The 27,471-nt window shown below is 43.5% G+C and overlaps 1 protein-coding gene across 3 annotated transcripts; it reads right to left on the reverse strand.

The window, feature by feature from the left end:
• Positions 1-995: 995 nt before the first annotated feature.
• Positions 996-20,744, reverse strand: DTD2 (D-aminoacyl-tRNA deacylase 2). 3 transcript variants are annotated; one of them, XM_032773201.2, is made up of 5 exons: positions 20,542-20,605; positions 18,525-18,715; positions 18,121-18,174; positions 9,133-9,202; positions 996-2,269 (listed from the first exon to the last, which is right to left on the reverse strand). In XM_032773201.2, exons 3-5 carry the CDS (start codon positions 18,151-18,153, stop codon positions 1,944-1,946), a joined length of 429 nt encoding a protein of 142 aa, XP_032629092.1. In that variant the 5' UTR covers positions 18,154-18,174; positions 18,525-18,715; positions 20,542-20,605; the 3' UTR covers positions 996-1,943. The 3 variants fall into 3 exon arrangements, with proteins under 3 accessions (XP_032629092.1, XP_032629078.1, XP_032629068.1); XM_032773187.2 differs by lacking the exons at positions 18,121-18,174; positions 18,525-18,715 and having other exon boundaries at positions 20,584-20,744; XM_032773177.2 differs by lacking the exons at positions 18,121-18,174; positions 18,525-18,715 and having other exon boundaries at positions 20,542-20,744.
• Positions 20,745-27,471: the final 6,727 nt, after the last annotated feature.

Raw genomic sequence — 27,471 nt, forward strand, 5'->3', positions numbered from 1 at the left:
TTTATGGGCATAGTTCCATTTCCTTTTGAATTGCAAAAAAAAAATAATTGCCAGGAAATAGACATCCCTCAACACTTTGTAATTACCACCAAATGTACAGTTTGACAAATCTGAAATAATCCTATCAATCTCCTGTATTAAAAAATAAACTGTATATCTATGGAGAAAATTTAGATTGTTGTGTTGGTGTAGTTTGAGCCTGGAGATTACTAATGTGCATTAAAGTATATTTTATTTGAATCTAAACTAAAAGCAAGTCAAATATTTTCAGATATTGGGCCATGATTCAGGATTTCATAAGGTATGCATCGGAATAGAATACAGCTCACTGTGTTGCACAGGAAATGCCATACTGGATCAGAAATGTGGCCTCCTAATCAAATATCCTGTCTCCTACAGTGGTCTGAACTAGATGATTCTGAGGAAGGTGCAAGAAACTTCACAGTGAAGTAAACCAAGGTGGAGTAATCTGCCCCCCCCCCACCCATGAAGGTGTCATTCTAACCCCCTGATAGTTAGAGAGTGGCATAAATCCAGAGGCATGAAGTTTTATATCCTTTCCAGATCTCTTTTCACACATTATAATTGTGGATATTCTTGATATCCATATAATTTTCCAGTTTTGCTCAACTGTTGGCCTCAACATGTGCCAATAAGTTCCACACTTTAATCACAGATTGAGTGAAATTTTTTTAATCAGTTTTGAATTTGCTACCTAATTTAATTGAATGCCCCTTTGTTCCATTGTCCATGGCTCATAACACAAAGACGCTTCCAATCTACTTTCTATACACCATTAATTATCATATTTAGTATAGCAGTACCTAGAGGCCAACCAAGAATGGGGCTCTATTGTGCTTGTGCTGGTACTGAACATAAAAGTAAGAGCCAGTCCCTGTCCTGCAGCATTTACAATTTAACAGACAAGACGGAAAAAGGTAGGAGGGAAGAGATTCAAGACACAGGCAGGGTAAGCAATGTGATGGCTGCAGAGGTCACGTTAATTCCAGATTTTTTATTTTTATTTTTGCTTTGTTATTTTAACTCCTTTCCATTGAGTTATATTAGGAGAGGATTAGCTACATGGGAACAAAAAGGAAGCAATTAGCACAGGGCAGAGAATGCTCACAGTGAAAACTCCAATAAGCAGCTTGATGACATCATCAGTGTCCTTTGGTCCCTGCTTGAGCTGCTTTCTGCAGCTGCTTTGATGGCTTCATTCCTTGGCTGTTTGTTCCCTGCAGTTTCTTTCCAAAAAAGGTACCTGACTGAGGTATAAGGATGTGCCATATGGGTCCTAGTGCCACCACAGAAGACATCTTCCCCTGCACCATTCTGGTTGTGGGGTTTGTGTGTACGTTCAATTGATCTAATATGGCACCCATTACTGCAGTGTCTGAATGCCTCACAATCTTTAATATACTTATTCAGACACCAGCACTGTGAGATAGGGAAGTACTATTATTACTATTTTACAGATGGGGAACTGAGGAACAGAAAGGCTAAGCGACTTGCCCACGTCAGTAAGGAATGGAGAATTGAACCTGGAGAATTGATCCCTTCTGTGTAGGCTCCCCCTTCCCCCTAATTTTTTTAATTTACTTCCTAATAAATTTAAACCTTTCGTGTTTTTTAAAGCAACAAAATATGTATTATTCCCATCTTAAATAGATTTAAAAAGAACTGCTTTACATATTTTCACTACAATGAATCTTAAGTAATCATTAACAAAATATTTCAGATACACAAATGGGTAAGACACATGAGAATGTCAGATTCATTTTTAATAATCAAGGTATTTCATGGGCTGGACAACTCTTGTGTAAATTTATTAAAATGACAACATGTCTGTTTCTTCACATTCCAATCAATTTAAGCACATTGTTCCTTATCAATGAGAAATTCTACAGTTGCCGGATAATACTATACATAAAGTTGATTTTTCAAAATTCAATCACATGAGTGAAAGGTCCATTTGTATCCAGTTTTAACACCTGTCTGTTTCCATATGTGCCACACTTGACAACAACACCTGCTTCAGCACATTTCCTATTAGCAGCCAGTTCTTTTTCACACAATGTTACAAAAAGGGAATAAAGCTCCATCCCTTTTTCTTTTTCAATGTTGGAATGGTACTGCATATTTCTTCCCTTCAGTCTACCACCCAGTGTAGCTTGGGGTATTATTAATAAGTTGCCTGGTAAATCCAGAAGAGAAACATACTTTCCACTTTCAGTTTCACTTAATTTAACATTCAGCAGTGTATTAACTGCAAAAAAAAAAAAAAATCAAATAAAATACATATTAAAAAAAATTACTGTGTCTAAAATTAGTTAACCTTAAACCTACTATAACTGTGAAAAGCAATATATTAACAAATACTTCAGTCAGGATGGTTAAGAGAACATATTCAAATAAAACATTTTAAAATGGTTCATTACAATGTCTATATTTGAACTTTAATAATCAAATTACACAGCAGAGCTGTGAAGAGAAATGTATATTCTAAGGTGAAAGAAAGCTGAAGATTAATCAGTCAATCCATACCAGGCAAATATTATATCTCCATTCAGTTAATATTAACCACAGATTAGTACTTTCCATACTGAAGGAAGTTTTTGTATATTGTGAAGAACATGGGAAATATCTGTATTAACTTGATGTATTCATACATCTGTGGACTTGATAGTTATTGTGGGGTAGCTAACTCTATGGAACCCTAATGGTTAATTCCAGTTGCAGCTTTCCTAAGGACTCCAGAAACATGGCTTTGCCTGGTGTTCAAACAGCCAATACACTGAATTTACTATAGGGATACGACCCCTGACCCCCTCTGGTGAAGAACTGCATAAAGTATCAGAGGAGGGGTAGCCATGTTAGTCTGGACCTGTAAAAAGCAACAGAGAGTCCTGTGGCACATTACAGACTAACAGAAGTATTGGAGCGTGAGCTTTCGTGGGTGACGAAGTAGGTATTCACCCACCTTTTTGCATAAAGCACTTTAACCAGGTTCAGGAGCCCTGCTGGAAACCTCAGGAGATCCTCAGGCAGGAACTCTTGAACAAAGGAACTTTGAAATGGATAAAAGACAGCCCAAGGGACACTGATTCGGGAGTCAGCCTGTCAGAGATGCAGAAGCTTGTCTCACCGAGCCCCAGTGTAGGGGTTGCCTGGGTTAAGTGGGGCCTACTTAAAATGGCAAGGAAAGGCTAAGTAAAGGTAAGAGAATATATGTGTAGGCTTTTGTTATTTTAACCCTTTTCTCTCTGGCATATACCTGCAGACCAATAAATACTACTTGTTTTGAAGTAGCTGTCCTGAGTCACTGTAATTTCACACTAGTCAAACTTCCAGAGAGAAGTCAACAGTCTGAGCCAAACCCTCTTGGGCCTGCTGAGGTAATATGGCTGGTAAACAGGGGGTAGTGTAGAATAGTCAGTCCCATCTGAAGTGAGGTAAACATGGGACTCCATTCTGAGAAAAGCGTAGTTGTAGGTGTGTCACAACAGGTGCCCACAAAGAGACTGTGGGAGAGGCCAAAAGTAGACTTCATCCTTGAACCATAATATATACAATCAGGCCATCATAATTCCATTTACCTTATACCCCTTTTTCCATAGCATGCTTATTATAGAACAGATCATCCCCTCATTTCTTTTCCCCCTGCACTCCCCGGCACCACACATGGGATACAAGGATGGGAAACCCACATGATCCCTCTCCAAACCCATGTACATTTCTCTGAGGGCTGATGTTTGAATGAGGTACTGGTGGGATTATGATCCACATACCAGATATTCTTTTAAATAACTTTAAAATTCAGGCTACGTCTACACTACCCACTGTATCGGCGGGTTACAATCGATTGCTCGGGGATTGATATATCGCGTCTAGATGAGACGCGATATATCAATCCCCGAGCGCGCTTATATCGATTCTGGAACTCCACCAACCCCAATGGAGTTGCAGAATCGACAGGGGGAGCCGCGGACATCGATCCCGCGCGGTGAGGACGGGTGAGTAATCCGATCTTAGATATTCGACTTCGGCTAGCTTATTCACGTAGCTGAAGTTGCGTATCCAAGATCGATTTTCCCCCGTAGTCTAGACCAGCCCTCACATAAGGAAAATGTACTACTAGACAGATTACATAACTAATAAAATAGACACTGTGGTGACTTAAAAAACCGTTAATGGAAACTCAGCCTCTCTTCTCTAGGTCACTAGTTCAAGTGCAAGCCAGAACAGCAGAAACTGAAACCTGTGCCATCTGATAACAATGCGAACCAAGTTGTTTTTCCCTTCAGTGAAGAGGCCTCCATGCCACAAACCTACCCTAACAATGGGAAATAACTAGGGCTCTACCAAATTCACAGCCATGAAAAACGCATCACAGACCATGAAATCTGATCCTGTGTATAGTATAAGTAAAAGCACACAAATTTCATGGGGAAGACCAGGGTTTCTCAAATTGGGAGTCCTGACCCAAAAGGAAGTTGCAGGGGGGTTGCAAGGTTATTTTAAGGGGGTTGCACTATTGCCACCCTTACTGCTGCACTGCCTTCAGAACTGGGCAGCCAGACAGAGATGGCTGCTGGTCCAGCTCTTCATGCAGCAGCACAGAAGTAAGGGTGGCAATACCATACTATCCCATCCTTACTTCTGCTCTGCTGCTGGTGGTTGCTCTGCCTTCAAAGCTGGGCTCCTGGCCAGCAGCCACTGCTCTCCAGCTGCTCAGGTCTGAAGGCAGCGCTGCCAGCAGCAGCGCAGAAGTAATGATAGAAGTACGGCAACACCCCCCACAATAACCTTGTGACCCCACCCCCAACTCCTTTTTGGGTCAGGACCCCCTACCCATTACAACAGTGTTAAATTTCAGATTTAAATAGCTGAAATAATTAAATTTATGATTTTTAAGATCATGAAACTGACCAAAATGGACGGTGAATTTGATAGGGCCCTAGAAATAACTAGTAGTGTCACTGGCCTCCCAGTAAGAGCAATGATTGAATAGCTCACAGAGAATGATCTATTCCTTAAATCACTGTGAGATTATGTTAGTGGGCAGTATGGGGAAACTTGCACTGCTGCTGCTGCCCTGGATGTACCAGTTTTGCTATGAAAAAGGATTTTGTTCTCCAGTGACATCCCCATGGAATTTTCACAAGCACAACATTCCTTTTGTGTTATATTGTTTTAACACACACAAAGATTTAAACTTAGTCCAGGATCACAGAAACTTCATGCCCTCCCACACAGAACCCATGACCTAAGAGAATTCCACAGAAATCCTCTTCAGCACTTCTGCATCTGTGCTTTTGCAGAGTGCAGTCTTTCTGCTAGCACTCGCAAATAGCCTGAAATATTCTGTGACCAAACAGTCTTGTCAAAATGCTACTATATCACCATTGCCCCAAAAATGCTCCTAAGCAAAGAGATAATTGTAATGCATTGGTAATCCATCTCTACTTCTAAAAAACAGGAAAGTGAAGAAATGAAACAGAAAATAAAGGATGCATAGGATGGTGACAGAGAAAAAAAACACCATTAACAACTGGCCTTATTCCTAGCATCTCTATCCTGATGCAAATATTAAGACTTATGCTGTCAAGAAGCAAGGAGCAGCAGACACTCCTATATTTTTTTATCTTGAGAACTATGCCTGAATTTTAATGTCCAACTATATACCTAATATTTCTGATAAGAAAAGGGAAGGAAATAATTTTACCCAACTCCTTCTGCTGACTCATGTTACATCATTATTTTCAATATCCTGAATATAGAATCAGGTCGGTATTAAAATACTCCTAATTGATTAGGAACTGAAGGTCATGCCATGTGTCATTTGAAAAGTTAATTTTCTCTAGATGTTCAACTGCATCTTGGATCCAAGTCATTCCCTTAACATCCATATAAGTAATATATCACAAAAGGAACCATATAATCATTTGGATCAGATTTGGTAGTATGTTATTGTGATGGGGTATTTTATTCCACACCTCATCTGAAAAGGTTAACATAGCAGGAAAGGGGCTAATTAATCTAACAGGCATGCCCTGGGAAAGAATTAGGATAGACAGCCAAGCCCTTAGAAGATGAAGTTCAGGTGAATGCTGAGCTGGTACAAAACCAGCACACTGAGAACAAAAGGAGGCTGCAGGGGAAGGAGCCTGCAGTCACTGCTTGGGAGGAGGGAGGTATGCTTAGAATAGGCACTCTGGCAAGAACCTGAAAGAAGTTAAATAGCCACAGGGAGCAGAGGGTGCTCCTCTAGTAACCTCGTGGGGCCAGACCTAGAAGAGAAAATAGGAAGGAGCACAGGTGTTAAGGTTTTTCCCCCACTTTGGAATTCAAAAAGTGGGGACCTGCATGAACACTTTTAAGCTTAATTACTAGCTTAAATCTGGTACGCTGCCAGCAGCCAGAATTTAGTGTCTAGCACACTTTCTGTTCCCCCAAAACCTTCCCTGGGGAACTCAGATCCAAACCCCTTGGGTCTTAAAACAAGGAGGAATTAGCCATCCCCACTCCTTTCCCCCCACCAATCCCTGGTGAGTTCAGACTCAATCCCTTGAATTTTAAAACAAGGAAAAATCAATCAGGTTATTAAAAAGAAAGCTTTTAATTAAAGAAAGAAAAGGTAAAAATTATCTCTGTAAAATCAAGATGGAAAATGCTTTCCAGGGTATTCAGGTTCATATAGACCAGAGGGACTCCTTCTCTAGCCTTAGATTCAAAGTTACAGCAAACAGAGGTAAAAATCCTTCCAGCAAAAAGACACATTTGCGAGTTAAGAAAACAAACATAAGACTAATCCACCTTGCCTGGCTATTACTTACAATTTTGAAACATGAAAGACTGATTCAGAAAGATTGGGAAAGCCTGGGATGTACGTCTTGAGGGTCTCTCTTAGCCCCAAGAGCAAACAACGGAGACATAACACCAAAAAAAAAAACACTAACACAAACTTATTCCCTTCCCTCCACCCAAGCATTTAGTCTCTAGAGATTGAGTCATCTGTTCCCCCCTATTTGTCCTCTTGGCGTCAGGTGTCCAGCCAGCTTTAACGTTGAGCTCGTCTCAACCATGATTTACAGGTAAAAGGTACGACATTACAAGACGACCTTAACCAAGCGTTTATATGACAACAGGGGGAGACAATAGTAATGCGAGCGCGCAGTGCTTGGATAGCTCAGACTGTTGGTTTTGCATATAAGCAGGCAGGGTCCCTGTGTAGGAGCAGGATTTTTTAATTGTACTACAAGAATAAATGTATGATATGATTTCGTTCCTGCTAGCCACCTTTTTTGATAGCAGAAAGAGATGATCAGACCAGAACAATCCTTATGACTGATTATGGTCACCCTTTTGTTTTAGGATAAGTTATAATGTCTACTATGGTTTCCTATATGTATTACAAATTAGGCACTCTAGTTAAACATACATTTCTTTGTTTTAAGGTTTTAGTAAGTAAGAGACAGGATCTTGTATCTATGTTAAGGAGATTACAGGCATGTTGAGGGCCTGAAGCCCTAATGTGAATTGTTTTAGTTATAAGATTTAGCAAGCCTTGATTTACAATGTATTCTGCTGAATATAAAATACTGCTGTCTGTATACCTTTGAAGATTTCTGTAAGAGATTGTTTGTGTGAATGAGGAATGCATGCATCAGGAAAAGATAAGGTGTGTAAGCCATCACAGATTGTCAAGAAAAAGTGAGAGACTTGGAAAGACCAGGAGACAATCAGAAAACATCCATTGTATCTGATGCTAAACCTGTTAGCAGCATTGATAACCTCAGAGATGAAGCAAGTACCCTTGAAGGTGAGACAACAAATAGGAGATAACGATGGGAAGCCCAACAATAACCATCAAATGATAACAGCAGAAAACCCCAAGATTAACACCACTTAAGGACTAATGATTACAGGATAACATTGCAAAATGCATAGACTCAAATAGGAATTTACAACTACAAAGTTGGGGTGTTTTGCCATGGAACTCTGGGTTCAGTCCTTCAAAGCATTGGATCACGACAGACAGTGCCCAGCTCCACACTCATGCTCATCTAACTGGCCAGTAGATTGACTAAAGCTACAACAGATTGGTAACTATAAACATCAACTGGCAGGAGCGTGTGTGTGCGCGAGACACACACACACACTGAAAAGCATATGCTAACTGTTGTATTTTCAATAAATGCAGCGTATTTGCCTTCTTCCCTCCCTTCCCCCTCCCCCAAAATCCCATGTGCTTTGTATAGCGTAACACCTGTGCTGGAACACAATAGTGGGTGGGACTGGGTTCCCCTACTTGCCACTGAGGAAAGTGGCATAGTCCTGAATTATAGGACAGCCTGGAAAGGTAGCTTGACAGTCAATCCTGAGACACTGATACACCCTGAAGGGGAAACACATATAATGACCTGGGCAGAGGGCCATGTCACAAAGAGGAAGCACAGTGAGTCCCAGAGAGCAAAAGGGATCATGGTGAGAGAAAATGACAGAAGAGGGTGTCAGTTCTTGAACAGAGCTAATCCCCTGAGCAGCCATAAGGCACCTTTGTAGTGAGAACCCCATTACAGTTATTAACAACAATAAAATCAGTTTACATTGAATATACCCATTCTTCCAAGAGGGTCTACCACTAGTACATAGACACAAGATGATATGCAAAACCTGTCAAATAGACTGAGGAAGACAAACTTGGTTCACAGGCAGGGAGCTTGATGTCATCAAGCTTGATGGACTTCTATACAGAGCTACTGCCAAAACAGTCACTGAAAGGAGGACCTCAAAGGAGACTAGAAATGAGTTTTTTCACTAAGGATAAGGAGCTGAACAATCAGGTTTTGTTTACCTGCTACTCATGACTGGGGAGATACAAGGGAGAACTCAGAATAAAATTACGAACTCAGAATAATTTCAGAAGAGTGTGAATTTTGTAATTTACAGATTCTCATTTACAAAGTTTCTTTTAAAAGATATTGTTCTTATTGCCCTCTCCAGTCATACCTCATACTGGGCCTGATTCTGTAGCTTCTCCATGCATTTAGCTGCTGGATAATTAAGCCCTTTTTTTTTTTTTTTTGGCTTAACCCTTATTGTAAGAATACCAGTAATAAAACATACCCATTTTTGGAATGAGTTCCTCACTGGCTCCTTTGAAGAAGCATATGTAGATAACCAGTCCTCTTTGTATCTATGAAAGATTGGACAAAGAAAATGTATTGTGTATATGTTTATATATCTGCATGGTACTTACTAATATGATTAAGGCAATCCATTATCTGTACATTAACCCAAATTTAATTGGAATTTACAATATATTAATACACAGGCTAAAATTAAAAGCCGATATAGAATTCTTCCTCATGCTGGAATCCAATGGCATAGAGACAAGTCCACTGCATGGTGAATGGGGAAACCCAGAAGGGGTTACGGAATAAGATGCTGTGAAACAAGAGTATCTAGGAGATGGCAAACTCATTTAATTTCAGAACCTCTTTAAGAAGTCTGTCTAGTAGACGGGAAACCCCTGATTTCAAAACTGAGCAGTCCAAGATCATTCACCTTGGAACGCAAGTAAAACTAGGGTGGAACTACTGATATGTTTACCTAGCAGGCTATGACAAGATATTCCTATGAACCGGATAGGGTGGACTGGCCTAACAAACCATTATAACTGAAACTTATAGAAAAAGAACAACAAACCAAACTGATTTAAACAGATTTCAACCCAGACCTAACAAATGGAAGTGGATAATAGCTAGATATATTACACATATTGTGAGCTGGAATATTAGAACTCTATTGACTCCAGACCAGACTGAGCTCATAGTGGAGGAGTTAAGGAAGTTACAAGCTTCCTTTGCTGACATATGGGAAACACATTGGTTGGGCACAGGAAAGATGACAGTTGGAAACTACACTTTCATTTGCCCACTTGAATGCCCAGAATAAAGGAATCATAGAGATGGTGTTGCAATAGCAGTGAATAAGAATAGTCACTTCAACAGCTGGAAACCAATGTCTGAGCGGATTGTCATAACAAGGTTTACTACTGCCTACAATAAACTATTGCATAATTGTGATCTGCTAAAAGCAGCAAAAAGAGTCTTGTGGTACCTTATAGGCTAACGGACATATTGAAGCATGAGCTTTCAAGGGTGAATACCCACTTTGTCGGATGCATCATCATCATGCATCCGACGAAGTGGGTATTCACCCACGAAAGCTCATGCTCCAATACATCCATTAGTCTATAAGGTGCCACAGGACTCTTTGCTGCTTTTACAGATCCAGACTAACATGGCTACCCCTCTGATATTTGTGATCTGCTGTTATGCACCAACAGAAACAACAGAAGAGGAAGAGGAGGATGTGTTTTATCAACAGCTAGATAGCAATGTACATGAGATTCCTTTGATAACGGGAGACCTGAATGCAAAAGCTGGTAGCAGACATGCTAAGCAAATGAACAGTGATGGACAACATGGCATCAAGACAGGAAATGATAAGAACTTGCTATGAAATGCACAATCTGATTATTAGTGGTACTTGGCTTCCTCACAAAGACATGCACGAGGTTACATGGAACTCACCAGATGGTCAAACCAAAAACCAGATTGATCGCATTATCAGTAAAAGGCATAGTCCAGGGGTGGCCAACCTGTGGCTCCGGAGCCACAAGCAGCTCTTCAGAAGTTAACATGTGGCTCCTTGCATAGGCACCAACTACATGGCTGGAGCTACAGGTGCCAATTTTCCAATGTGCCGAGTGGTGCTCACTGCTCAATCCCTGGCTCTGCCACAGGCCTTGCCCTCACTCCACCCCTTCCCTGAGCCTGCCATGCCCTCACTCCTCCCCCCACCCCAAGTCTCCTGCACGCCACAAAACAGTTGATCAGAAGGTGCGGGAAGGGAGGAGGAGGCACTGATTGGCAGGGCTGCTGGTGGGTGGGAGCCTCTGGGAGCCCTTTGTGTGTGTGGCGGGGGGGAGCTGATGGGGGACTGCTGACGTGGCTCTTTGGCAATGTACATTGGTAAATTCTGGCTCCTTCTCAGGCTCAAGTTGGCCACCACTGGCATAGTCATTATTGCACAGAAACATTGTTGGATGTTAGATTCTATAGAAGTGTCAAGTGTGCCAGTACCTCTCAGAGGAAAGCACACAAGGTGATGCTTGGAGGATGTTTCAGAACATTAATTTGTAATGAAGAAATCTCACTGCAGACCAAATGGGAAATATACAAGGCGGCAATACAAAACACAGCAGAAGAGGTGCTGGAAGACATAAGTAAACAAGGAAAAGCTAAAAAAGCAATTAAACAAGAAAATTACATGACAAGTGTAACCAAGCCAAGGCTACTGGAAAAGCAAAAGTAAAAGCTTTATACAGAGCGGTGAAGAAATCACAAAGATTGGACAAGACAGTTTTGGAAAGAAGAGGCTCAATAACTCGAGGAGGCATCAAGAAAACAAGATATGAAAACAATATACAAAAAGGGTAAGTTGCATGGAAACATCAGCTCAACAATCCAAACAGTAAAATAAACTACTGGTGGACTGACAACAAATACTCAAGTCATGCTGGAAGTATGGAAGAACCCATTTTGATAAAGTGCTGAGCACTGCAGATCATTCAGCTTCAAGCATTCTAAATGTGCTAGATGAACAGGGCAGCTGGTAAGGCAGAACAGATATCAGCACTGAACTACCATCAGAAGAAGATATAGAAAGAACAGTGAAACAGCTAAAAATAGGAATCGACAATATAACATCTGAGCTGGTAAAAGTTGGCAGGACAAGTGCTATCACAGCATTAGAAAAAAAGTTACTAGTTATGGGAGCAACAGGAGGTACCAGACGACTAGCTAAAGGTAATAGTAACAATCTTAAAGAAAGGAGAGCCAAAGAATTATAGAGGCCAAGCTTATTGTCAGTATTGGGAAAAATCATGATGAAAGTATTTTTCAACAGATTAGGGTTAAGTAGTAGGAAAGGAACAGGCCAATGTTGCATTGATCAGATATCCATGCTCCAATAGTTGATGGGAAAAAGTGAGAAAGGGGATTAAAAGAGTTTGCTCTTTTCATTGACTGCATGAAAGCATATGATTCGGTTTGGAGGGAAGCATTATGGAAAGTAGCAAAATCGGATCAAGTTCCAGATGAGATTACTACAATTAGCATAGCTATGTATGAAGACTCCTGCACTGCTATAAAAATTGGTGGAAAATTAAGCAACTGGTTTAATAAAAATGTGGTGTAAGACAAAGGGACATGGAATCACTGTTACTTGACAAACTGGACATTAAGAATATTAGCCAAATTGGAGGACATGAGATTGAACAATCTAGTTAAACTCCTTAACCTAAACAGAGGACAACTGACAGAAACATCTGAACTAACAATGATACTCTTTGCTACCTTGGAAAACCGGTGTAGTGGACTTGGACTTACAATAAATGCCAAGATGACAAAGTAGCTGCATCTTAGAAAAGGGACAAGGGAATGAAATGCAGCAGTAATAGACTCATGGAACAAACAGAATCTTATACGTACCTAGGAATCTTGATCACTGTTGTTGGTTCCATGAAGGATGAGATTAAAAAGAGATGTACCATACCCACAAGTGCTGCACAGAAACTGATGAATTTATGGACTGATGAAAGCATTATATTTGGTATCAGAGTGAAAATTTATCAAACTGGTGTACTAACAGTACTACTCCATGGCCTAGAAGCAGCTGCTTTAAATGAAAGACATCAAAAGACTAGGGACCCAACAGAGATGACAGTGTTTTGAAAGAAGCAGTTGTAAAGTGGAATGATTTTAAAGACAAATGAAGTTAGGAGAGTAGGGTGTGAAATCAGGTTATAGGACTAACTACAATAAAAAAAGATTACAATGAAGCCAAACAGATGGTGGCATGACAAAGAAAATAATGCAAACACAACCAAGGTGAGTTTGACCTAGACGCCAACCACTCACTAGACACTGGGACATCATATACAGGGACATGACCAGGCTGGACTTAATGGAGGAACAAGACATGGACAGGTATGAATAGTGACACTGTGTCTTCAAAGATGCTCTGGAATGAAAATAAGCAGCAGAAACAATTCATACCTAATGGATTCAATTACTTAATTTCAAGACAGATAATAACCAAAGCTTTTCTCCTATCAAACATGCAAACAAGTCACTTTCAGTTTAAATATGAATTAATTTTCATTTGAAATGTGATAATCACGGTAATGGCTAATTTAGTAGATTATACCTCGGGAAATTAACATAATATTCAATCACATCACAATTTTGTTAAAACGTACTCAGATTGTTAAACACAGAGACCAATATCATGACAGAATATTTAGAACTATTGAGAACATAATTTATCACTTTATCCTGGCTGAAGTCATTGACTTCAATGGAGCACGGATTTCACCCTTAATTTTTTAAACAGAGAAGTTAATTTGCTTTGCACAAAAGAGAAAGAATAACTGATCTTAAGGAAATGTTACAAATATAGGCCAAACCTCCAAACAATTCCTTATGAAATTAATCCTTGTTTAATGGAACTACCTGTTTTGAGTAAGAACTAGTTATGTGCATAAGGGATCATGCCCCAGAGGTGGAAAAAACATAAGGCAGATACTGTGCTGAATTTTTCCACTCTCTCATTTAGATCCCTCAACACACATAGGTAGCCCACTGTGATTATATTAAGGGAGAATGACAAAAATCACTGCCCTTAGCCAATGGCATTCCATTCATCAATGTTAAGTGCAGTACATAGCCCCTTATTCCTTTAATCTGATTGAAAAAAAATTCAATATCTTTGCTTTAACTAAAGGGTCTGTGTGAAAAAGAGACATTACTGTGGGCGTATGTGCACAGAATACTACAGGGCTCTACCACTGTAGTTTCAAGGAACAAGTACTCTTCTGAGAAACATTTTTTTCTGTAAGCAAAACAGAGTACAACTTGCAGTAACCGCTGAAAGTCATCTAACTAGGGCCTAGTCTACACTTGGGGGGCGGGAGGGGGAGATCAATCTAAGTTATGCAACTTCAGGTACGTGAACAACATAGCTGAAGTTGACGTACTTAGATCTACTCACTGCAGTGCAGTGTCTGTTCACTGCGGTGAGTCGACTGCTGCCGCTCCCCCGTTGACTCTGCCGGTGCCTCTTGTGGCAGTGGAGTGCAGGAGTTGACAGGAGAGCGCTCGGGGGTCGATTTATTGCATCTAGACTAAACACAATAAATCGACTTCTGCTGGATCTATCGCTACCTACCGATCTGGCAGATAGTATAGACATACTCTAGGAGACGCTGCTCAGTTCAGTGATGGAACTTGAAGTTTATCACTTCAAAATACCATCGCTCAACCAAATTTTTAAGGCATTTTGAAAGATCACTCACAAATATCTTCTGTTTTGTTAAGCTTATGGTAACAGTTACTGTGTTTCCTTAACTATTTTTGTAAAGACTTCTGCTTTGTTCTCTTGTATACATTAGTATCGGATTCACCAGTATGCTCAAGGCTAAGGATGAAAAAAGCAACACATTCTGAGTCCCTATTTATTTTTCAGTTGCTGACTTCCTAATAAAGAATTTTCTTTGGGGCTGAAATGTCCCATGCTGATATTGTTTGGAAAGCCAAATGATTCCTTCCAAAAAGTTCATTTTGACCAGTGTGGAATAACATATAGCAGTTTTCTGAATGCCAATTCCATTAAGTATTTAAGATGTTAGACTCCTCAAAGTTCAAGTTCAAGTTTCTGTGATTCCATACTATCAGTTCCTAGCAAATGAAGGACAGAGATACATATGGAAGAGATTTCCAAAAGTAGCAATTATTGATACATACCTACGTATTAGTTCCAGAATTAGATTAACATTATGATATTGGTATGCAAAAAATACATATTGTAAAAGGTCCTGGTAAAACAGACCCAATAAATCTGTAATGAAAAATCCAATCAAAATTTTATCACTACATCACATTTTTTATACCGTTGTACCAGAGAAAAATGCCTACAGTATATAGCACACAGTGTAAGAGATAATCAGTTCTGCCACATCTCCCAATATTTGGTGTTCTCCTTAAAATCCTTGCCCTGGGGTCATTTACTGTACGAGAATCTCAGCAAAAAAAAAGTTTCTAGCCCTTGTGGTTGCAAAAACAACCTTGAAAATATGAACCAAATATAGCTTAAATGTTGAGAAACTAGAAGGCAAAGAAAAGGAATAAATACAAACAAACAAAGTAAAAAAACCAAACCCCTAATTAAAAAAAAAAAAAGGGAACTCAAGTCAATCTCATGATTTGAGGCCTGACTTCTCATATCTGAATCTTTGGAATGGCGAACACTCTAGTTGCTGGAGACAAGTCATGCCTAGCCTTTTATGGCAAAAGGTGACACAGACTTTGGGCTCAGTATTCCACAACACCTGTACAAAGCTAGGGCACAATGGAGAGAAAGTAGCTGACACAGAGTAGATTGTATCGCTCTGATTCTTAGCTGCACAGTTCGAGTGTAAGTTAAAGCTGCTGGGGAAAGCTTCAGTTTATGTTGCAGGTGTAAGGCCTTTGAGCCCCTATTTATATTTAACTTGCACAACTCCAATTCAAAACATACTCAAGACATTTTTTAAAAAATGAAATATTAAGTTTTGGCAAGCTGGACACACTATTAAAGGCTTAAGTAATAATGGTACTGTATCAAATCCTTTAAGAACAGATTCAGTCAGTCATTCTTACAACTATGATGATTTGTTTCCAGTAAGAGGTGCAACTCAGAATGTTTAAGCTTTTTGAACTGAAATAAAACAACGGTGTTTATAAAGTGCTCTGTAAACAATCAAGGACTAATCAATTGGCTGTTCAGTCCAAACTTCCACACTAGCAAACTCAAGCAAAATAAAATAAATAAGGGGGTTACAAATTCAAAACATTTAGGTCTGGACAACCATTGCTATAAACCTGTATAGTGGCCTAAAGGTGCCCAGGAGGATTACATGGGGAAACCACACTGTAACATGGATTTGCTATTGTCAGTAAAATGCCTGTATAAACAGACTAGCACAGCAAGTTACCTGGCACCTCTGACTTTTTTACTAAAAATTCTTAGGCCTGGCACCAAGCAAACGCATTCAAATACACAGGACAATGCATGTACCTCATGTTAACAACAATGCTATAGGCATTATCCAAGGTAATGTTAATACCAAAGGATTATTTAGCAGTTGGTCACTAAGCACTCTCATCTAAATCTGCAAGCAGCGCACACAGTTAGCTAGAAACGTGCAGGCTTTCAGCAGCTGTAACACATGCATTCTGCACAAGGTGTATTTTCATCTCCACTCTACAACTTTTGCAGAAAAATGCAATATGTTTGGTAATATAGTAGGAACCCTTCCATAATGATTAAGAAGTCAGCTTGTGATAAATTGGGTAGTCAAGTAAATTATTCTTTGACATTTTATTTTGTTCCAGTTTTCATTGCAGAATAAGTCATTTAAGGGGTTTCTATGTACTTGTAACATGGCCCCCAACTCTGCAGAAGCTGAACACTTCCCATATATTTATATGAAATTTTCTTAACAATACCTGGAGATAGAATAGTATTATTCCCATTTTACACATGAGCAACTAAAGCACAGAGAGATTAACAGACATGCCTAAAATCACACAAGAAATCTACTGCACAACAAAGAACCAAACTCCTGAGTCTCAATCCAGTGCCTTAATCACAGAATGATCCTGCTTCAATACAAAATAAAATAACTTTATTGTAACAGTATTCACTTTTATTTTGTGAAGAGCACTGGATTTCATCTTATTTTGTTACATGTATAAAAGAGAAGCCCTATGTTTGCACATACTCTGTTGTAAGGCTTTGTTTGTATTACATACATTCCTTCTAATATATGTTTCCCCATGAATAGGCAATTCCAGTGTTGGAGTCACTTATTGCTGAGAAACATTATGATACGAAAGTGTTTATGGAAGAATGGGTACATAAGTGTAAATGCAGAGTGAGCCCACAAAGACCTTGGCTTTCTTTTTAAGAGAGAACTGTCAAATATACACTCTGGAAATACCTGTAGTGATTTTATATAGCTCTGGAATTGTTCAAGACTATCTATATCGTGATATATTATTTTACAATAGATTATAAACTCCTCAGTGCAAGGACATGTTTTTAAATTGCTTGTAAATCACCGAGCACGCACAAATGTTGTGTCAGTAGTAGTTTACAGGGTCTTTGTTTTTTTATTTTTGTGTTGGTGAACATGTAAGTGGTAACACTATAGTAAGAAAATACAATGGCAGAAATTCATTAGAGGGCAGTGGAAGGTTTGATCAGTAAAGAAAAGTCATGCTAAGGGATTCAGCTCTTTCCATACCGTCAAGGTTCCCTTCTCACTCTGGACTTTAGGGTACAGATGTGGGGACCTGCATGAACACTTCTAAGTTAATTACTAGCTTAGATCTGATAGCACTGCCACCATCCAGAATCTTCAGTGTCTGGATCACTCTCTTTCCCCCAAAAACCTTCCCCGCCCTGGGTAGCCTTGAGAAACTCCTTCACAAATTCCCTGGTGAGTCCAGATCCAATCCCCTTGGATCTAAAAACAAGGAAAAAATCAATCAGGTATTAAGAAAAAGGCTTTTAATTAAAGAAAAGAGAGATAAAAGAAAACCCTCTGGGAGAGATAAGCATACCAGCTACTCTCAAAGACAACAGATTAAAACACAGAGGATGTTCCCCTGGGCACAAATTTAGTTACACAAAAAATACCCAAAAAAAATACCCAATTTGATTCTACCTCTAATTGCATAAGACAGGTTACAAAGAAATAAACATAAACCTATTTATTCCTTTCTAAAACTTACTACTCTGATAAGAGGCTGGTTCCTTGATCTTTTTCACTCCAGCTGAAACTGAAACTCTAAACAAAGGAAAAACTTCCCTCCTTCCTTTTAAAACATCTTGTTCCCCCATTGGTCCCTCTGGTCAGGAGTTAGCTAGGCTAGGTGAACTTTTTAACCCTTTACAGGTAAAAGAGGCACTAACCCTTAACCATCTGTTTATGACACATACTTTTTGCTGTGGAGGGACTAGCTTTCTCCTCATCTTGTAATACCATTGAAATGCCTAGGGAAGATACAAGAGCAGTGATCACTGATAATACACCTTATGGCTGGAAGGGACCTGCTAGCTTATACAGTACAACTCCCCATGCAAATTCCTCTACTGGACGTTGTTTTTTCACAGATCTGGGTTAAATAATTTAAAATGTGATATAAGAGATTTCTTTAAACAGCATAGCATTCTTGGAATGGTTTAAATCACAACATACTGTAGTTTATCCCTCTTTTCTGAATATGTAAAGGGACATAGTCAACAGTCATATTCCCCTCTGAAACTTTATCTATTCTTGTTACAATAAATCCCTAAGATTACTATAATAGAATGATAAGAGAAAAATATTTAAGTTAATTTACTTTGTGCCTAGCCAATTTTGCTGTTTTCCTTGTACGCAGATGCTGATTCTGTAATATGATTCATGCAGGTGGACTTCTGCACTCACAGAGCCCCAATGATTTCAGTGGTGCTCTACAGGGGTCAGCTTGCACACATCACATTGCAGTATGAAGGCCTTATTTTCTCTGTTATTCATGTGGTTCTTTTGCAACTGGAGAGAAACAGTTTAAACAGTTGGAAAATTACTCTAAAGCAACAAAAAATGGTAGTGGGTGGTATAGAACATAAAATTACTTATAACTCTGTCTTTAAATTTTTGTGTCTCTTAAACATGTTAGCACTTCTCTCTCTTTTTTGTCTAAATCCTTTTGCCACACCTTTTTGGACTTCGTGTTTCAGCAATCTTTTCTTATAGGCTACAAAACGATGGGTCCTATACACATCTGAGTTAGTTTAGCAAAGGTCCTGCAGTACTTTCACAATGCTACACTTGTCCCCCCCTTCAAACCTATAGCATTACACAGCTGAAAAGGCACAATATTGTATTTATTTTTAGATTCTTTATTGCTATAGCAGCTCTTATGGAAAATACAGTTTTTCAAAAGGCATTATTCAAAACCATCCACCCGGATACACTCTAAAACCACTGTCCTTTTATCTGGAATAGAATCAAAACTAAGGACAAAAACAAACAAATCAGACAAAAAACAAACAAAATAAGAGAGCTTCCATTGTGCTCTGAAGCTTGTTGGTTTCAGACTTATATAGTACTGTATACATCTGTAAGGGTTACTTTTCTTTTAAGCACCAGGTAATGGCCACTGCTGGAGACAGACTATTCAGGTACTAACGAACCATTTACAGTATCTGGTAGGGAATATCCCATTAAAATGCTGCATGGATACAATTTTTTTTTCCACATTCCCAAATTGAATTTTATATCTAAAAAAGTCAGTCAGAATGGGGAAAATCAACAGTTCTGGATACAATAAATACACAGTGGGACTATTTCATCCCTAGTGTACTTCTGCTGGAGTTACAGTAGGAAGGAATCAGATCTTATATATGCGGCAGGTTACAACAGTGGTTCCCAATCCTGTAAATTGGAGTCCCCTTTGTAATGATTAATAGATTGTCTCTTTTCACTACATCCACTGCAGAGATGTCATTGACTCCATTTTTCTGTGGATTCTCTCTGAAGCTTTTCCAGTTGCTACTCTCCACCTCCTAACTCACTCAAGCGTATGCTGGGGCAATGTGGCATAAACATATGATTTTGTGGAAGCATTATAAAGAAAAAAAACTTGTGCCAACAAATTGTTTCTGGATCCTATAATCTTCACCACATGAACTGCTCCCATGCCCCACTAGTGCATTAAAGACTGCCACAGGAGAACAGAGGGAAGGAAAAGTGGCTATTAGAAACAGCCATTGAGTGTCATAATTCTACATGGCACTTCCTGAGATTACTAAAACAGGAAAGGTTCCTGCCCAAAATGATGTACAGGCCTACCACTGAGGTCTGATTCTCCAGGGCCTTGCACGGGCACTCAAATCTGTACAACGTGTGCCAGCTGATGGTATTTTACACACAGATTACGCAGGTGTAAGTAGACAGACCAGCGGCAAAAAAGTGGAGAATTAGGTCCAGAGACTCACCCACGGCCGAGGGAGCAGTATGTTCGCAATGGGATGCCTGGGGGTGAAAGAGAGAACAGTACAAGCCTAGTGCTTTCCTGTTCTGCCTTGCACTGCGCCAAGGGAGCTGGTCCCCAAGGAGGAACCAGACAAGGGAGGCTCTTGGCTTCCCCAAGAAACACGCTGCGCTGCTAACAGCTCCCAGCGCAGCAAGGCTGGGGCTTGGGGCAAACAGCCCCACTGCAAACACAGTGGACACGCCGAGCGGGTAGCGGCGGGAAAGCTCAGCCGGGCGAGAGGCGCTGTCCCTGCCGCGGCGGACAGCAGCAGCCCGGAAGGAGAGGCGCGGTGGCTTTGCAAATGCAGTGCCAGAGCGGGCCAGTCCGCTGCGCACGTTACCTCCACCCACTCGGCCTCGGAGCCCGGCTCGGGGGGTTTCACCTGCAGCCGGGAGGCCACACACTGCTGCAGAAGGGCCCGCGCGCGGGGCGACGCGCTGGAGGCGGCCATGGCCAGCGGGCGGGGAGACTGGGGAGCCCGTGCTAGTCCGCGCAAAGGCAAGCACCGCCCTCCAGCTGCACGCCGAGCCGGAGCTGACCCGGGAAGGGGTGGGGTATCCGCAAGTGCCTGAGGAAAGTCCGCCCCGTTGCTTTCCCAGCTGCGAGCTGCAGGAGGTGCGAAACGAAGAGCATCGTTCAGGCCCCGCAAAGAAGCCAGAGTAGCCGGCTGCGCTGGGGCATGGGCTCGTCCCGCAGGGGCTGGGTTGCTGCAGAGTAGGCAGCGTGGTGCAGGTTGTGGAAGTGGGGAGCTGATCCAGAACCTGCCTTTTCAGCCAGGGCTCGAGAGTTTCTGTTAAACTCCTCCCCGGTCATAGGCGGCAGGTTATATATGTTTGTGGTGCTCGGGCTCCAGGAATATTCAGGGCCGGGTGCCCTGCTCCAGCAATATTTGGAGCTGGGTTTCTCTCCCCCACCTGCCTCACTGTGTCCCTGCCTGGAGCCGTAGGTGGCAGGTTTGTATAATTTTTGGTGATGCCTCCCTGCCACTCCCGCCCTGTAAGCCGATATATATATTTTATTAAATAGTGTAAATGTGGCCTGGAAGCTGTAAGCATTTAAGTTTCCCTTTATTGCACAATATCACTATCAGAAAAATCCATTGTTGATTATTAGTGGTCCTACAAATCAAGAATTTGTTGCTGGGATAAAATGACTCTACAACGCGTCAGCGCCACAAGATTACACGGGTCAATTAAAAGTGGAAAGTCAGAAGCAGCACTTGCCTGCTTTAATATACGGTATTATATTTTGTGGGAATGTTCTTAACGTTTTCTCTGAATACTGTGTGGGTGCCTCAGCTTCCTCTGCAAGGTGCCAACTGAAGGTGTTGGGGACAAAGCAATCAGGTGGCCTCCTTGTCTGGAAGAGAGACAAAGGCCAGAGGAAGGAGTGTCAGTTTGGAGCTGGCTGGAGAAATGGGGAGATGCCCAGAACTTAGGTGTGGGCTTCCCACCCTCCAAGATGGACCTGACTGAGGGGTCCTGTTTTCTGTACCTACAAACTCTGTTCTAGACTGTGTTCCTGTCATCTAATAAACCTTCTGTTTTACCAGCTTGCTGAGAGTCACGTCTGACTGCATAGTTGGGGTGCAGGGACCTCTGGCTGCCCCAGGACCCCACCTGGGCGGACTCACTACGGAAAGCGCACGGTGTGGAAGGGCATGCTGAATGCTCTGAGGTCAGACCCAGGAAGGTGTAAGCTCTTGCCTTGGAGACAGTATGCTCAGAGAGAGAGAGGCTCCCCAGAGTCCTGACTGGCTTTGAAGAGTGGTTCCAGAGCATCTCAGCATCCCCTTCCACACCATGCGCTTCCCAGAAGTCCGCAGGCACTAACACTTCCTCCTCTGGCCTTTGTCTCTTTTAGATTAGAGCACATGAACCATCTTTGTTCTCCAACACCTATGCAGTTGGCACCTTGCAGGCAGAGCGGCAGGCCACTAGTTGCCCGGAGACAGGGGCTTGGCTACACTTGGCACTTTACAGGCTGCAACTTTCGCTCAGGGTGTGAAAAAACCCCCCTGAGCCTGCAAGATGCAGCCTGTAAGTGTCAGTGTAATCAGGGGCAGCGCTGGGAGCACGGCTCCCAGCGCTGCACTCTACACCCATAGGGATGTGGTTTACAAGCAGCGCTGGGAGAGCTCTCTCCCAACGCTGCGCTCTGACTACACTCACACTTCAAAGTGCCGCAGCAGCGCTCCCACAGGCTGCCGGGCGCACTTTGAATTTCTAATGTAGCCAAGCCCAGGGTTTCAGCCATTCTCTGTGCAGACAGCATCACACTGGCCCTCTAGGTCCTACAACAATCACACCCCTTCTCCCACTCTAGATGTTAAGAAATGTTAGGGGAAACAGGCCCCACACAGTATTCAGAGAAAACATTAAGAACATTCCCACTTCGTAACACCTGTATACAGCTAGTTCTACTCAGATTTGAACCTAGCGGTCATAACTGAGAAGCTAACATGATAACCTCAAGCTCAATTACCAGCTGGTCTTATCTCGCTACCACCAATCAGGATTCTGAGCACCTGATAAAACTCCCTGGTCTCCCCAAACCTTCCCCTGGGGACCCCCAAGACCCAGAAACCCTGAGTCTTACGCAAGGGAAATACCCTCCTTCCCTTCCTGTCTTTACTTCCTCCCAGATTTTCGCCCTGGGGATACTAGAGATTTCCTGCTTCAATCCCTTGAAACACAACAGAGAGGACAATTTACTTCCTCCTTCTTTCTCCCCCTCCAGTATTTCTGAGAGAGACAGTACTCCTGGCACAGAGTTTCCTATCCTGTGCTAACTAGAAAAGAAATCCAACAAGTTTTAAAAAGAAAGCTTTATATATAAAAAAAAGAAAAAAACACACGACCTCATCACTGCATCAATGATCAGATACAGGCTATTGCTTATAGAAAATATGAATAAACAGTCTAATTCAAAAGATATCCAATTGAAACATTCCAGCAAGTTACACACATGTAAATACAAAATACAATATAACCTATTGCTTTTCCTTTGTACTCACAACTTGGTAACAGAAGGGTAGAAAGAAGCTTGGAGATAAAAAAGAAATTCTTCCCTCATAGCCAAGAGAAACAAACAGAACCAGAACAAGCCAAAAAACCCCAGAAGTTCCCTCCCTCACTTTGAAAATTGGTTTCCTGATTGGTCCTCTGGTCAGGTGTTTGGTTCCCTTTGTTAACCTTTACAGGTAAAAAAAACATTAACCCTTAGCTTATCTATTTATGACAGGGTGTAAAATAATCAGTATTGTGCTAAACACAATGATACTAGTCGCAGGGAAGCAAAAGTGGATGAGAACCTGGGAGCAGTGACCATGAGAATGGTCGAGTTCAGGATCCTGACAAAGGAGAAAGGAGGCAGCAGGGTATGGACCCTGGACTCTTCAGAAAAGCAGACTTTGACTCCCTCAGGGAACTGATGGGCAGGATCCCGTGGGAGAATAACATGAGGGGGAAAGGAGTCCAGGAGAGCTGGCTGTATTTTAAAGAATCCTTATTGAGGTTGCAGGAAAAAACCATCCCGATGTGTAGAAAGAATAGTAAATATGGCAAGCTGATCCTTGCTGATCTTAAATGCAAAAAAGAAGCTTACAAGAAGTAGAAGATTGGACAACTGACCAGGGAGGAGTATAAAAGTATTGCTCAGGCATGTAGGAGTGAAATCAGGAAGGCCAAATCACACTTGGAGTTGCAGCTAGCAAGGGATGCTAAAGAGTAACAAGAAGGGTTTCTTCAGGTATGTTAGCAACAAGAAGGAGATAGCTAAGTGAAAAGCTGGCATTGCTGAAGCATTTAGCAGGCAATTGAAAACTCGTATAGAGCATTATACAGTCCCTGAGAACATTGCTGAATTCTGAACACTGGGTCTGCAGCTATTCAGCAGTGAGACTGAGGCGATATAACTGGCACCTTAAAGCACCTTTACCCGCCTTCCTTCACAAGCTGCACTAAGCACAGTTTCACAGCCCCGGGCACAACACTGGGTGGGGGGTAAGTACAGTGGGGTGGCGGCAATAACCCAAAGTCGCTCCTTTGCTTCCTGGTCCTGCTGCTCCCTCAGCCCCCTCCGCTGAAGAGAGACCACGAGAAAAAAACATCCCCCCGCCCCCCCTTTTCCCTCCTTCTCCACCAACACCAACTGGGCTTCAGAGCCCCCCTCCCCGCCGCGCGGCCGCCTTGCTCTGCACCGGGCTGCTACGACCAACCGGGCTGCTGCTCCTCAGTCCCCTGCCGCACTGGGGTGGCTGCACTGCCGCCTCTTCCCCTCCCGGCAGAGCCCACCCCGGCTCAGAGAGCCGGGCAGCTGTGGGCGGGCGCCTCCTCCTCCTCACCCCCGGGGAGCCCGGCAACCAGCCCACACTGCCTGCAGCCCTGGAGCCAGCGAGCAGGCCTGGGGCTGCAGGAGGCTGGTGCGAACGAGAGCCAGCTGGCGGCCACACGCAAAACCCGGCTCCGGAGTCTGAGTCCGGAGCCCAGTGCTGGCTGCCTGGAAAGATGTCGAATTTGGAAATGTGCTCAGAGGGAAGCGGACGCTTCCCTCCCTCCTCCCCACTATGCTACTGGGTGGGAGGAGGGATGCTCCAGGGCAGGGAGTAGTGATGCTGGCAGGAGCCAGTGCCCACTCCAGGCAGGGCCGGGGAGAAATCCAGCTCCAGAAATTGGTGGAGCACAGCCCCCAGCCCTGAATATCTCTGGACCTGGGGCACCTAGAGCCCCTGTAACCTGCTGCCTATGCCTGGAGCAGGTCCCAGCCCCGCCTGCCACCCCCTCTCTCCCGTGTCCCCCTGAACCCCCGCCACGTCCCTGCCTGACAGATATCAGTGTGGGTCTCTGCCCTGCCTGCTTGCGCTGCCAGAGATCTGCTCCCTGCAGAACTGCTGTCTGCTGCTCCAGGGTCCTAGTGCCTGCCATTCATATTGGCAAGGCAGGCTGCCTTTACCCTGCCCTAGCGCTGAGCCTCCCCAACGCCCCAAACCCTCATCCCCAGCCAGAGCCCTTATCCCCCCACACTCTAACCCTCTGCCCCAGCCCTGAGCCCCCTCCTGCATCATGAACCCCCCCATCCCCAGCCAGAGCCCTCATCTCTCTGCATCCTAATCCTCTGCCTCAGCCCCGAGCCCCCCCACATCATGAGCCCCACAGCCCTCACCCCACACCCCAAACCTCTGCCATAGCCATGAGCCCCCTCTTGCATCATGAACCCCTCATCCCCCAGCCCCAGCCAGAGCCCTCATCCCCCCTCATCCCCCCTGCACCCTAATCCTCTGCCCCCAGCCCTGAGCCCCCCAACATCATGAATACTTCATCCTCAGCCCCAACCCTCATTCCCCTGCACCCTGATCCTGCCCCAGCCCTGAGCTCCCCCACAGCATGAACCCCTTATCCTCAGCCCCAACCTTCATCCCCCTGCACCCTGATCCTCTACCATAGCCCTGAGCCCCCCACATCATGAACCCCTCATCCTCAGCCCCACAGCCCTCATCCCACATCCCAACCCTCTGCCCTAGCCCTGAGCCCCCCCACATCATGAACCCCTCATCCCCAGCCCCAACCCTCATCCCCTTGCACCCTGATCCTCTGCCCCAGCCCTGAGGCCCCTGCATCATGAACCCCTCATCCTCAGCCCCACAGCCCTCATCCCCCTGCACCCTGATCCTCAGCCCCAGCCCTGAGCCCTCATCCCCCTGCATCATGAACCCCTCATCCCCAGTCAGAGCCCTCATCCCCCTGCACCCTAATCCTCTGCCCCAGCCCTGGGCTCTCTTGCATCATGAATCCCTTATCCTCAGCCCCAACCCTCATTCCCCTGCACCCTGAGCCTCTGCCCCAGCTCTGAGCCCCACCGCATCATGAACCCCTCATCCTCAGCCCCAACCCTCATTCCCCTGCACCCTGAGCCTCTGCCCCAGCTCTGAGCCCACCCCCACATCATGAACCCCTCATCCTCAGCCCCAATCCTTGTTCCCATGACCCTGATCATCTACCCCAGCGTGCACCACCTCCCCCTTCCTACACCCCCACCCCCAGCCCAGAGCCTGCACCCAAACTCTGTCCCAAAGCCTGCAGCCCTCACCACGTTCTGCACACCCACCGCCTGCCCCAGCCCGGAGCCTGCACCCAGCACCCAAACTCCATCCAAAGGCCTGCACCCTGCACCTCTCCTGCACCCTAATCCCCAGCCCAGGACCTGCACCCCAGTCCTCCCCCCTGAAACTCCGCCCAGTGCCTTAGGCAGGTGAAGGCGGAGTTTGAGGGGGCAGAGTTGGGGGGGCGGGTTCTGGGCACCACCAAAATTTCCACAAACTTTTCACCCATGCTCCCGGTATCTTTGGTTTTATTTGGGTGGGAGAGGGAATGCACGGAGAAGTGAGATGTTGTATGTGAAAAACATGTTTCTAATTGGAATCTTCCTTCCTGGCATGTATCAGGCGCTCTCCGCCCCCAGACTAGTATATGCCAAGCAGTGCAGAGCTTTCCTGACATGTTACTCAATAGGTGGCAAGTTCTGAGAGTGAATGAGTTTGGAGGCATTGTATTTTTATGAAATAAATGTGCTCTAGCTCATTTCACCAGAATGTTTGGGGGAGATAGCATGACACGCCTCCCCAGTGAAAATATTTTGGAGTAAGAAAAATCTGTATCTCTGCACTTTGATTCGGGTGAGATTTTCCTTCAGTAAATAAAAAAATAGCCCATGTTTTCTAGTCTCCCTTTGACTATCTAATCTCCTTCCCTAGCAGGTGGGTGTGGCCATCCTCTCTCCTGCTTCCCAGGAATCCCAGCTTGAGTATCCTATCCCCCACCCTTAGGGTTGCCAGCTAGAAGATGTAGCAAAAAAGCCACTCATCACCCTGCTACACCAACAAAAAGGATCTGAGTGTTGACTGTAGCTAATTATTACTAAAATGTTTTAGCTCAGGGGTTCTCAAACTATTGGGCATGCCTCCTAAGGGAGGGGTGGGAGTATGTTCAGAGACACCAGCTGTGTTCTTTAGTTAAGAGCTCTGGCTGTCAAGCTCTGTGGTGGCTGTGGCTCGTGCAGAAGGCAGACTGTTCACGCTGGAGGCAGGGATAAAAGGAACAGTTGGAGCCTGGCAGCCTCGGGGCTGACAGCTGGAGTCCCATCACCCGGGGTCAGGCTCTCTTCCTCCTGAATCCCCCACTAGGAGGCAATCTAGGCTTGGACAGAGCTCTCCTTCCAACATTCCAATCTCTCACTGTGAGGCAGCTCCGGCTCAGGCTCTCCCTCTGCTTTC

Source organism: Chelonoidis abingdonii, chromosome 4 (genome assembly GCF_003597395.2).
Source record: "Chelonoidis abingdonii isolate Lonesome George chromosome 4, CheloAbing_2.0, whole genome shotgun sequence".
NCBI classification, from domain to species: Eukaryota; Metazoa; Chordata; order Testudines; family Testudinidae; genus Chelonoidis; species Chelonoidis abingdonii.

What these genes read in the sequence shown, in the direction of transcription:
- DTD2 (XM_032773177.2), bottom strand. Translation starts at nt 20,652, where the DNA reads ATGGCCGCCTCCAGCGCGTCGCCCCGCGCGCGGGCCCTTCTGCAGCAG. An exon ending in CCGAGGCCGAGTGGGTGGAG is followed by an intron (nt 9,203 to 20,541) that starts GTAACGTGCGCA and finishes AATCTTTCATAG; the next exon opens with ATACAAAGAGGACTGGTTAT. An exon ending in GGAACTCATTCCAAAAATGG is followed by an intron (nt 2,270 to 9,132) that starts GTATGTTTTATT and finishes TTTTTTTTGCAG; the next exon opens with TTAATACACTGCTGAATGTT.